At 38.1% G+C, this 13,488-nt stretch overlaps 1 protein-coding gene across 4 annotated transcripts in view; it reads right to left on the bottom strand.

Moving 5' to 3' along the window:
• Nucleotides 1–4,447: 4,447 nt before the first annotated feature.
• PHACTR2 (phosphatase and actin regulator 2) overlaps nucleotides 4,448–13,488 on the bottom strand; it is a 435,085-nt gene continuing 426,044 nt past the window's right edge. For all 4 annotated transcript variants that reach the window (XM_053710646.1, XM_053710647.1, XM_053710645.1 and 1 more), the window contains one exon: nucleotides 4,448–5,574. In XM_053710646.1, the coding sequence (XP_053566621.1) occupies nucleotides 5,559–5,574 (16 nt within the window). In that variant the 3' untranslated portion in view covers nucleotides 4,448–5,558. The remainder of the gene's footprint in view (nucleotides 5,575–13,488) is intronic.

The raw sequence follows: 13,488 nt of genomic DNA, 5'->3' as shown, positions 1-13,488 counted from the left end.
CCCTGCGGTCCAGTCTCCAAAGGGAGGGGATCATGCTCTGCTTCAGTATGTCACAGTACATGTTGGCATTCATGGTTTCCTCAATGAATTGTAGCTCCCCAGTGCCGGCAGCACTCATGCAGGCCCAGACAATGACACTCCCACCACCATGCTTGACTGTAGACAAGACACACTTGTCTTTGTACTCCTCACCTGGTTGCCGCCACACACGCTTGACACCATCTGAACAAAATAAGTTTATCTTGGTCTCATCGGACCACAGGACATGGCTCCAGTAATCCATGTCCTTAGTCTGCTTGTCTTAAGAAAACTGTTTGCAGGCTTTCATGTGCATCATTTTTAGAAGAGGCATCCTGGGACAAATTCCATGCAGACCAATTTGATGTAGTGTGCGGTGTATTGTCTGAGCACTGACAGGCTGACCCCCACCCCTTCAACCTCTGCAGCAATGCTGGCAGCACTCATACGTCTATATCCCAAAGACAACCTCTGGATATGACACTGAGCATGTGCACTCAACTTCTTTGGTCGACCATGGCGAACCTGTCCTGTGAAACCGCTGTATGGTCTTGCCCACCATGCTGCAGCTCAGTTTCAGGGTCTTGGCAATCTTCTTATAGCCTAGGCCAGTGATGCCGAACCTTGGCACTCCAGATGTTTCAGAACTACATTTCCCATGATGCTTGACTGGACTTCAGAATGCCTTAGCATTATGAGAAATGTAGTTCTGAAACATATGGAGTGCCAAGGTTTGCCATCACTGGCCTAGGCCATCTTTATGTAGAGTAACAATTTTTTTTTCAGATCCTCAGAGAGTTCTTTGCCATGAGGTGCCATGTTGAACTTCCAGTGACCAGTATGAGAGTGTGAGAGCGATAACACCAAATTTAACTCACCTGCTCCCCATTCACACCTGAGACCTTGTAACACTAACGAGTCACATGACACCGGGGAGGGAAAATTGTTAAGTGGGCCCAATTTGGACATTTCCTCTTAGGGGTGTACTCACTTTTGTTGCCAACAGTTTAGACATTAATGGCTGTGTGTTGAGTTATTTTGAGGGGGCAGCACATTTACACTGTTATACAGACTGTACGCTCACTACTTTACATCGTAGCAAAGTGTAATTTCTTCAGTGCTGTCACATGAAAAGATAAAATAAAATATTTACAAAAATGTGAGGGGTGTACTCACTTTTGTGAGATACTGTGTATATGTATATATATATATATATATATATATATGAGATTTATATATATATATATATATATATATATATATATAGATAGATACACACACACATATATATATATATATATATATATATATATATATATATAAAAAAAAATTAAATACCATTTTCTTTTGAGTGAAGAACGATATTTCAACAATTTTTTAATGCACCTTTTGGCTTTAGCGCATTTGGCTTAGCGCACGAGCGAAATCCAAGGCTTTTGTAGCACAAATAGCTCAAATATATAAATATATATAAAAAAAATAAACAATCTGAAAATAGCATTAATAAGTATTTATGAAAAGTATTCCTCCAAGACTTTTAGATGCTCACAGAGACCTAGTGAAAAACACAAGTAGTACATTGGTTATGCCATGCTCACTTGCAACACCAGTATACATAACATTGCCAAACGTGTTCTCTTTAGCCCGGGAGACTAAGCACAGCACTGCCAGGGACCTTTTTAAGTGAAAAATGCAATATTCACACTTAACAACATCTCTACTTTTAAAATTAAGACAAATGAATAGTTAAAGCTATATTTTGTTCTTCTCTATTATCCAACATACACATAGGAGTGCACCACTAAGCTATTACCATAAGACCACCAAGCAAATCATCCTTTGTTTCTCTAGCAAATCAAAGCACAATATTTTTAATTTAAGGATATCTCAATCTGAAACACACAATCCAGCTGGCTTTTATGGTTGCTTGTTGCCATATGTGATTTTGACCATATTTTGAACTAGTGATATATTGACATTATTATCATATATCATATATGTACAATTATACTTACATAATTGTCTACATTCTTTATACAGTTATTCTTTATACAAGAAAAACAAATACATAAGCCCAAAAGGTTATGCTGCCCTAGGCCCATTCACTTGTGTTTTCCACTCTACATGCTCTCCATTGTGCTTCTTTCATTTATGATTCCTCCCTATTTCTTTGTACATGCCCAGTTTGTGGTAGGTACCATAAATAAGCAGCCAACTCTACATTCAAAAGATTTTAATGCATAATGTGAAGATAACCAGTTCTAGCTTATTTGTGGATGCTCCTTCACCTAGGCCTGAGCCTTGTTGGGCTAAAATACACCTGAGCACAACCATCAGCTGTTTTCTACCCATGCTCCATTTAACCCCTGGGCTGCTACCCATTCCCTTATGGCATTCCATTAGTTAGCAATTCCTGAATCCACCGGGTGAATAACTCAGCCAAGAGTGAAAAGAATGGAATTTTCTAGTCCTCCAGGAAACTATTTTTTACATTACTTTAAATAGTCTGAGCTTGTGCCGTCTGGGTAGCATTTGGGATGAATGAGGGTAAAGATTTAAAACATCATAAGCTTAAAAATAGGAAAAATAAATTAATTAGCAGTTTGTAGAAATAAGCTTTAGCCTTTTACTGGTCACAGAAATGGCACTTGCCAAAACTATCTAAAAAACGTAACTGTGCTGTTTAAAAACAATTCAGCACACAATGAAGTGCAAACAACGGCTACTTATCACATGACATTACTATATCATCTAATTAAGTCTTAATTCCAGTCCTCAAGAAGAGGTCAGATCTGTATAATATCTAGAGCACAGGTTAAAAAAATCAGCTCATCAGTAACCATAGTTATTAACCTGCTCTACGCCATCAGCTGATTATTTCACCTGTGCTCTAGTTAAAGGGACATGAAACCCACAATTTTTATTTCATGATTCAGATAGACCATGTGATTTTAAACAACTTTTCAATGTAATTCTATTATCTAATTAGTTTTGATCTCTTTGTTGAAAAGGATACCTAGGTAGGCTCAGGAGCTGATGATTGGTGTCTTCACCTGTATGACTCATGTTATTGGCTCACCCAATGCATTTAGCTAGCTCCCAGTAGTGCATTGCTGCTTATTTAACAAAGAATACCAAGAGAATGAAGCAAATTAGAGAATGAAGCAAATTAGATAATAGAAGTAAATTGGAAAGTTGCTTAAAATTGTATGTTCAATCTGAATCATGAAACAAAAAGACAAAAAATGGGGTTTCATGTCCCTTTAAAATATCATGAAAATCTGGCCTGAGGACTGGAATTGAGAAACACTACTCTAATTTACATGAATGACCACCATACATAACAAAAGGCACTTTTATGTTGGCATCAGTGAAGAAAACACTGCAGTTGCTACACTACACACAAACTGAGCTACTTGTGTAACACAAGAGATTTGGCTCATGTTTACTACAAGTAGCATTTCTATTATAGCAGCACTTGATTGATGTGTAATTACACCTGCAAAATACTCAGTGTGTGCTAAATGGGTGTGAAAGACATGACATATAACCAGAGAGAAAGAAAGGGTGTGCAGTCCTCTCCATAATTCATCTGCTTCAATTTCTTGCCATACTGAGACTAGTGAAAAATTCTAGCTCTAGTAATAAATGCATTTGCACTTAATTATGGCTTTTTTAGCTAGGGATGACGTTATCCCCATACTATCCAACATGCAGATGGTAGTTCCCACTGGACTGTTGTTTTATTAATACCATGTTAGAGTTGCGAAGCTTAGACTGGTGGCTGCATGTAAATGCCTCTTTATATTGGCTCACACAACGTGTTCAGCTAGGCCCAGTAGTGCATTGCTGCTCCTAAAACAAAGAATACTGAGAAATTGAAGCAAATTTGATAACATAAGTAAATTGTAAAGTTTTTTTTTATAAATGCATGCTCTGTCTGAATTATGAAAGAAAAATGTTCAGTCTCATGTACCTTTAAGGCACAATAGCACTAGCATTTTTGCATTGCCCTGGTAACATAGGCCAGTATGTATTGATAAAGGCCAAAATATAAAAATATTATATATATATATATATATATATATATATATATATATATATATATATATATATATATGTATATAACTTCCACTAGTCCTGGATGAGTAAGAAATTGCACTGGACGAGCCAAAAATTTGACTATTTCCTATCTTTAATATTGAGCGGACTAGTAACTAATTTTCTCTGGGCTAGTATCTTTTAACCCCTGACAGACACATCAATGGTGAAATTAACATAATGCAGTATACTGCCACTGCCATTGTTTTATGTTATGACATTTTCACACAATTAGACGCTTGAATACTAGTTGTGGAACACTGTCATGTCACTGATGTATTATAAATGTTTGCCTGCAAAAGCAACAGTAAAGCAGACTCAGAAGTGATTGTCTCAAAATTTATAATAATGGTTTATTGATCTGCATGCGAACATCATTTTAACAGCAGTTTAGAAGGACCAACATGAAGAAGCTCTTCAGCCACTTACTACCTTCCTCTTCAGCCACTTACTACCTTCCTCTTCAGCCACTTACTACCTTCCTCTTCAGCCACTTACTACCTTCCAGCCACTTACTATGTGATGTTAGTACTGAACTGGGTAGTGGTCAGATTGTCAAAACGCTTCCTGTATTGAATGTCTAATGAAGAATGGAAATAATTCCCCACTATATATAATCAATGATCACATTGTAGACACAAAGGATTATGGGCACATTGACGAAAGTTGATATTCCTTTACTTGTTGGTGCTCTTTATCCACAGTAAAATTATTACAATTTTAGGAAATAATGAACTTTTATCTTATAATATTTCTTTTGTGATAATGCATAATCCAGTTGGCCTTTATAGCAACAATTGTGTTAATGTGAGCAATAAAACATTCTCCTTAGATCTGGTTTCTTGGTAAAGATAATGCCTCTGCTTAGGATTTATAAAAAAAAAAGTGATGAAATAAGACATCTGCTTATACTTGAGAGACCGAAAAGTTGTAAAAAAAAGTTCAAATAAACCAAGAAGTCATCAAAAATACTTCTTTATGTGGGCAAGCTGCACTTTGCAGGAAGCATGTGACGTTCAATTGATATTGAGGGTAGACTGCATTTATTTTTTTCAGCTTATCCCATATAAGTTATAAATACAATAAATGTATTTTTTTATATCCTTAATTAATGCGGTGTAAGGCTGGTTATCACTTCCTTGCTAATTGAAACTGATTGGCTGTCCTTTATGTCTTTAATCAGCACACAAGACACCTGATGGCCTATGCGAGGCACAGTTTCTATAGACGAACATTTGCAAACCCATCAAAACCAGCAGCAGAACTTTCAATGTTCATTCTGCATCTTGAGCTGCAATGCTGACACTGCCTGACCCAGGTTTGAAAACAAATCAGCACAATACATTCCAGGTCCTGTGCAAAGTGATGTCATCCGGAATTATACAGTTACTTCCTTATAACAAATTTCCAATATAGTCTTGACCACGTTTTGGATCTCACTAAGGACGGTGAAATCTAAAGAGGGAGAAAAAGGTTTATAGCTCAGTGTATGTTTACAAGTAAAAGGTGGCAAGCATAATTATATAGAAACAACACAGCTATTCAATTTTAAAATGTTCTGGTTAACATTATTTTGTCCCTATTGTTAAATGGACTGTCCCTTTAAAGGGACATGAAACCCACAGTTTTTCTTTCATGATAAAGATAGAGAATCCAATTTTAAACAATATTACAATTTTCTTCTATTATTTGATTTGCTTCATTCTTTAGATATCATTTGTTGAAGAATTACCAATGCACATGTGTGAGCCAATCACATCTATGTGCAGCCACCAATCAGCAGCTTCAGAGCCTATTTAGATATGCTTTTCAACAAAGGATATAAAGAGAATGAAGCAAATTAGATAACCGAAGTAAATTAGAAAGTTGTTTAAAATTGCACACTCTTTCTTAATCATGATAGAATAAATGTGGGTTTAATTTCCCTTAAAAGGGACAGTCAACACCAGAATTTTTGTTGTTTAAAAGATAGATAATCCATTTATTACCTATTCCCCAGTTTTGCATAACCAACACAGTTCTATTAATATACTTTTTACCTCTGTGATTAACTTGTATCTAAGCCTCTGCAGACTGCCCCCTGGTCACATGACTTTTTATTTATTATCTATTGATTTGCATTTTAGCCAATTAGTGCAGTGTCTGCCACAAGCGTCATCACAATGTTATCAATATGGCTCACATGAACTAGCTCTCCCCTGTTATGAAAAGCAAATAAAAAAGCATGTGATTAGAGGCGGCCTTTCAAGGGCTTACAAATTATCATATGAGCCTTCCTAGGTTTAGCTTTCAACTAAGAATACCAAGAAAAATTGGTGATAAAAGTAAATTGGAAAGTTTGTTAAAATTACATGCCCTATTTGAAACATGAAAGTGTTTTTTGGACTTGACTGTCCCTTTAATGACCAAGGACGTACCCTGTACGTCCTCAGGGTTTTAAAGCACTGGATGCGATGATGATCGCTTCCAGCCGCTTTTAGGGTATTGCAGTGATGCCTAGATATTGCGGCATCCTGCAATACCTTTTTTTTAAGCATCCGATGCAGAGAGAGCACTCTGTGGCCACTGTTCCCTCTAAGGCCAGATTTTGTGAGCGGCTCAGCAGTGAAACAGTTCATTAGTGAACCACACCCTGCAGTTAGCAAACACTACACAATGCAGACAGCAAGGTATGGTTACCTTAACTGTTTCACTGCTGGACTGCTCACAAAATCTGGCCTTAGAGGGAACACTGTCTGTGGCCCTCTCTGCATCGGCTGGTATGGTGCCGATAGTAGGTAGATGGGAGCCATTACAGGGAGGCGGGTGGGTAGCCACTGGTGCTTGTTCTGGATCAGAGTTATCGTTGTTCCGTGAGCATGCAAGGAGGAGGGGGTGGGTCTCGGGAGCATGCACATAACTGATATTAGAAGGATAGGAAAACTGTTCAGAGAAGGATAGGGAAAGGGATCCGGGAGGGGGAAAAATGGTTTGGAAAGGCATCCGGGAGTGGGGGTGGGGGGGGGTGGAGGGCTAGGGTATTGAGGGGGGAAAGCTACACTACAGAAAATGTGCAGTTTATATTTATTTAAATAAAAAAGGGCAAATTTGTAAGGAAACTGGGTACTGGCAGACAGCTGTCAGTACCTAAGATGGCGGCCAATAGGTTTAGGGGAGAGACTTAGAGAGCTGTTTGGGGGGGATCAGGGCGGTCGGGGGGTAATGGGGGATCCTACACTTTATATAAAATATATTTTAAAAATTTTTTAAAAAAATTATGCTTACCTGATAAATTTCTTTCTTTCTTGACACCCAGTCCACGGATCATCTAATTACTTTTGGGAATATCACTCCTGGCCAGCAGGAGGAGGCAAAGAGCACCACAGTAAAGCTGTTAAATATCACCTCCCTTCCCTCTAACCCCAGTCATTCGACCGAAGTAAAAGGAGAGAAAGAAAGCAACAAGGTGCAGAGGTGCCTGAGGTTTATAATACGACAAAAACTTGTCTTAAAAAAAAACAGGGCAGGCCGTGGACTCACCGTGTTAAGAAATAAATTAATTTATCAGGTAAGCATAAATTTTGTTTTCTTTCTAATGACACAGTGAGTCCACGGATCATCTAATTACTATTGGGAATCAATACCCAAGCTAGAGAACACAGATGATAAGGGAGGGACAAGACAGGGAACCTAAACGGAAGGCACCACTGGTTGAAGAACCTTTCTCCCAAAAGAAGCCTCAGCCGAGGCAAAAGTATCAAATTTATAGAATTTGGAAAAAGTGTGTAGAGAGGACCAAGTTGCAGCCTTGCAAATTTGTTCCACAGAAACTTCATTTTTGAATGCCCAGGAAGAGGAAACAGCCCTCATAGAATGAGCCGTGACTCTCTAAGGAGGCTGCTGTCCAGCAGTTTCATAGGCCAAATGAATTATACTCTTCAGCCACAAAGAAAGAGAAGTAGCCGTAGCTTTCTAACCCTTACATTTCCCAGAGAAAACAATAAACAGAGCCGAAGACAGTCACCTGTAAATAGTATTTCAACGCACGCACCACATCTAGGTTGTGCAATAGACCAGTGTTTTTCAACCAGTGTGCCGTGGCACACTAGTGTGCCATGAGAGATCCTCAGGTGTGCCGCGGCAGACTGAGAACAGAGACATATTTTTTAAATTTTGCTTGTTTTGATGTGACAGGCTCATCAGGCAGACAGGCATCATTTACAACCATGACATATTGACATTCATTCACAGACAATCATTATGATGTATAATATATGCTGTATTAGGCTACAATGTGTGATTTTAAAAAAGTGTGCCACGGCAAAAAAAATGTTGAAAATCACTGCAATAGACGCTCCTTATGAGAAGAAGGGTTAGGGCACAAAGAAGGAACCACAATTTCTTGATTAATGTTCCTATCCGAAACCACCTTAGGAAGGAACCCCAACTTAGTACGCAGAACTACCTTATCAGAATGAAAAATAAGATAAGGGGAATCACACTGCAACGCCGAGAGTTCTGAGACTCTGCGGGCAGAAGAGATTGCAACAAGAAACAAAACTTTCCAAGATAATAACTTAATATCTAAGGAATGCATAGGCTCAAACGGAGCCTGCTGAAGAACTCTAAAGAACAAGGTTAAGACTCCAGGGAGGAGTAACAGGTTTGAACACAGGCCTGATAAAAAGATTGTACACAAAAAAAAAAAAAAAGTACTTAATTTTTAATCAAAAGTTCACACAAAAAAACGTTACTGTCCCTTTAAATATAAAAAAGGAAAACTGCTTATTTTTACAGCCAAACTATGAGAAAAAGTTTTTCAAACACCCCGGACAGCCTCTACACCTCAGCTTAGCTCTCGCTGAGGTGCCTACCTGTCCTGCTGGAAAACCGGAGCCAATAGTTATCAGATGGATTGCGGACTCAATCCAGAGCGTTGCACCCAAGGTCTGTCGAGCGTAGCACACAAGACTGGAACCGCAATAAAATTTCTCCCCTCCGTAACACAGGAAGTGAAGAGAAAGGGCACGCAATAGAAAATTTTAGCGTGTCAGTTAGCCCCGCCCATCGTGGACATAACAGAACTAACCTCCCGGTCTGCATGATTACAATGAGGTAAAAACCGCCGGGAGCAAGTAAAAACACACCACCTCTAAACTAAGCCTATCTCCTCGTCTCCAGTGCCTCCACCACTACCTTATATAAACCCTTTAACTTGCTAGAGGCCATATATTAGTTTCCCATTGAAATACATAGTAAAGTGCCATATTTTTCCTGAATACAGCCCAGAAAAATAAAAATAGCACCTCAATGAATTCTGCCATGCAGCTCACTAGGTTTGAGAGCCATGCTCCCTCACATGGACCTGTGGAAAAAGAGATAAAGACAGAGTAATCTTACTTAGGCTTTCAATATTAGGGCAGCATTAACTACATGGGAGGTGCAGTGAGGATTGTACCACATAAGTTCCTATTGCTTAGAAGCCCCCACTGCTCTACTGAAGAGACTGACATGGACTACGGCTACACCCCAGGAGAAAAGCAGCACAAGCTTGTACTTCTGAAAAATAATAAAATCTTGATTAAAGAATCTTCTTCCAGACACCTAAATTTTACCACCTCCTTGCTCTTAACGTAGGCAAAGAGAATGACTGGGGTTGGAGGGAAGGGAGGTGATATTTAACAGCTTTGCTGTGGTGCTCTTTGCCTCCTCCTGCTGGCCAGGAGTGATATTCCCAATAGTATTTAGATGATCCGTGGACTAACCGTGTCATTAGAAAGAAAGAAAAAAAAACACCTTTATTTCTATACTGGCAGACTTTCTGCCAGTACTTAAGATGGCGGTGACAATTGTGAGGTGGGGGAGGGAAGAGAGCTGTTTGAGGGGGGGGGTCAGGGAGGGATGTGTCATGTGGGAGGCTGATCTCTACACTAAAGCTACAATTAACCCTACAAGCTACCTAATTAAACGGACAGTCTAGTCAAAATTAAACTTTCATTATTCAGATAGGAATTGTAATTTTAATAAATTTTCCAATTTACTTTTATCATCAAATTTGCTTTTTTTTATCTTGAAACTAAACTTAGACAGACTCATATGCTAATTTCTAAGCCCTTGAGGGCTGCCTCTTATCACATGCTTTTTAAATTGCTTTTCAACACAAAGAGACTGAAAGTACACGCGGGCTATATAGATAACACTGTGTTCAGGCACAGAAAGTTATTTAGGATTTAGCACAACACAATGCTAAATACAAGTCAATAGATAATAAACAGTCACAGTCATGTGATCAGGGGGCTGGAAGAAGGTGCTTAGATACAAGGTAATCACAGAGGTAAAAAGTATATTAATATAACAGTATTGGTTGTGCAAAACTGGGGAATGGGTAATAAAGGGATTATCTATCTTTTAAAACAATAACAATTCTATTGTAGACTGTCCCTTTAACCCCTTCACTGCTGGGCATAATACAAGTGTGGTGCGCAGCAGCATTTAGAGGCCTTCTAATTACCAAACAGCAACGTCAAAGCCATATATGTCTGCTATTTCTGAACAAAGGGGATCCAAGAGAAGAATTTACAACCATTTGTGCCATAATTGCACAAGCTGTTTGTAAATAGTTTCAATGAGAAACCTAAAATAAGTGAAAAAGTTAACAATTTTTTTTATTTGATTGCATTTGGCGGTAAAATGGTGGCATGAAATATACCAAAATGGGCCTAGGTCAATGATTTGGGTTGTCTACTACACTAAAGCTAAAATTAACCCTACAAGCTCCCAAATTACCCCCTTCACTGCTGGGCATAATATAAGTGTGGTGCACAGTGGCATTTAGCGACCTTCTAATTGCAAAAAAGTAATGCCAAAGCCATAAATGTCTGCTATTTCTGAGCAAAGGGGATCCCAGAGAAGAATTTACAACCATTTGTGTCATAATTACACAAGCGGTTTGTAAATAATTTCAGTGAGAAACCTAAAATTTGTGAAAAAGTAATTTTTTTTTTATTTGATCACATTTGGCAGTGAAATATACCAAAATGGGCCTATATCAATACTTTGGGTTGTCTACTTAATAAAATAAAAATTATATATATATATATATATATATAAACACACACACACGTAAAGGTTTGTTCAGGGATAATTTAAAAAAAAATGGTTTGGAAATTGCAAAGTGCTACTTGTATTTATTGCCCTAACTCTTGCAAAAAAAGCAAAGAACTTGTAAACATTGGGTATTTCTAAACTCAGGACAAAATTTAGAAACTATTTAGCATGGGTGTTTTTTGGTGGTTGTAGATGTGTAACAGATTTTGGGTGTCAAAATTAGAAAGTGTGTTTTTTCCAATTTTTTCATCATATTTTATAAAAAAAATTATAGTAAATTCTAAGATATGATGAAAATAATGGTATCTTTCGAAAACCCATTTAATGGCGAGAAAAGGGGTATATTATATGTGTGGGTACAGTAAATGAGTAAGAGGAAAATTATACAAACACCGCAGAAATGTAAAAATAGCCCCGGTCCCAAACGGTCAGAAAATTGAAAAGTGCTGTGGTCCTTAAGGGGTTAAAACACATATTCCTACAATAACATTTCCGCATCAAAAGACAGTAGTGGGAAAACTATGGAAGTTGGTTCCATTAAATATTCAAGAAATTGGGTATTATCAAAACCTTGTCTCTGCTGGGTTAAACATACTTGGTCATAGTGAACAACAGAGGGCAAAATATGACCTAACTAAGTCACGAAGTTCTAGATTTAATGTCAACATTGATCAATGAGATTGGTCTATAACTTTTGTAAAGTAAAGGGTCTTTTTCAGACCTAGGGATTGTGAAGATAGACGTTTCCAAAAATCTATGGAGAAAAAAACAGCCCTTCAATAAAGCACCACAAATACACAAGCTATCTGCACATAAAACTTCTTGTTAATTTTTTTTTTTTTAAATATAGGAAGAAAATCCATATGAACTTGTACCAGCTGTCTCAATCTTACTTGTAACTAGGAACAGAGGGGATGTCCAGCTTTTCTGGGAAGCTGCTAAAGCCTATCTAAAAGCGGAAATCTCTAACTACGTGGCAAAGGTAAAGAAAGAGAACATGAGGAAAGATTTAGACCTCTCAGATAAAGTGAGGGAGGCATATATCTTGTTTAGGGAAAGACCCTGTAAATTGAATACAGATAAATACTTCCAGGCAAAGAAAGAAAGAGAGACGTTCCTTCTGGGAGAGGCACAGGTACTCTCATATAAGAGTAGTGGTAGATTTGCTAAATATGGAAATAAAGTTGGCAAATATATGGCCTCTCTGTTTAAAAGACAGTCTAGGAGGAAATCAATAGCAGCAATTAGAGAGAAGAATCAAGTATATACAGATCAAGGCCGAATACTGCAATTATTTCAGAGGTTTTACACTAACTTATATACTTCACAATGTCCGGACTTAGAAGATATTAAAAAATTTTTGGAAGATATCAATTTCCCAAAAATTACAGGAGAGGATAGTGAGGGTCTGAATCGACCAATAACAGAGAAGGAAATACAAAGAACCATCAATTCAATGGCTAGAGGAAAAGCTCCTGGCCCAGACTGTTTACCGGTCGAATTTTACCAAATCCTGCGAACAGAGATAGGCCCGGTACTGACCGATCTTTATAATACATATTATGGAACAGATAAACAAATTTCGGAGAACTTTAAGAGGGCTAATATAATCTTAATTCCAAAGATCAATAAAGATCCTTCGGATATGACTTCATATAGGCCCATTTCACTTCTCGGCCTTGATTACAAGATACTGATGAAACGTCTGGCGGAAAGACTGAAATCTTTGCTACCAGCGATAGTGCATCAGGACCAGGCAGGCTTCGTTATGGGGAGAGCGTCTGAATTTAATGTAAGGAAAATTCTTCAGGTTATCAACCGGTTTGGGGGAGACTGTACTGCCCTGCCGGAGGCCTTCCTGCTATCCTTGGATGCAGAGAAGGCCTTCGAGAGTGTGGAGTGGCCCTTCTTGATCCAGGTCCTAGAGAGATTTGGATTTAGGGGCCTCTTTAGGGATTTTATTGTTAAGGTATATTCAGATATTAAGGCTTCTTCGTTGATTATTAACTCTATGTCTAACTCATTTATGCTAACTAGAGGCACCCGTCAGGGATGCCCGATGTCTCCGTTATTGTTTGATCTTATAATAGAACCTCTGGCTATTAAATTAAGGAATATGTTGATCGGAATAAATATAGACCAGGTAAAATTTAAAACTGCTCTATTCGCAGATGACCTTCTGCTATTTGTTGCTGAGCCAAGAAAACAGATTAGTGCTATTATTAATCTGCTTGAACAATACGGTAGAGCTTCAGGGTATAAAACAAACCTCTTGAAGTCCAA

The sequence above is a fragment of the Bombina bombina genome, chromosome 4, assembly GCF_027579735.1.
Source record: "Bombina bombina isolate aBomBom1 chromosome 4, aBomBom1.pri, whole genome shotgun sequence".
Taxonomy (NCBI): domain Eukaryota; kingdom Metazoa; phylum Chordata; class Amphibia; order Anura; family Bombinatoridae; genus Bombina; species Bombina bombina.
This window is presented reverse-complemented; position numbering and strand designations above follow the sequence as displayed.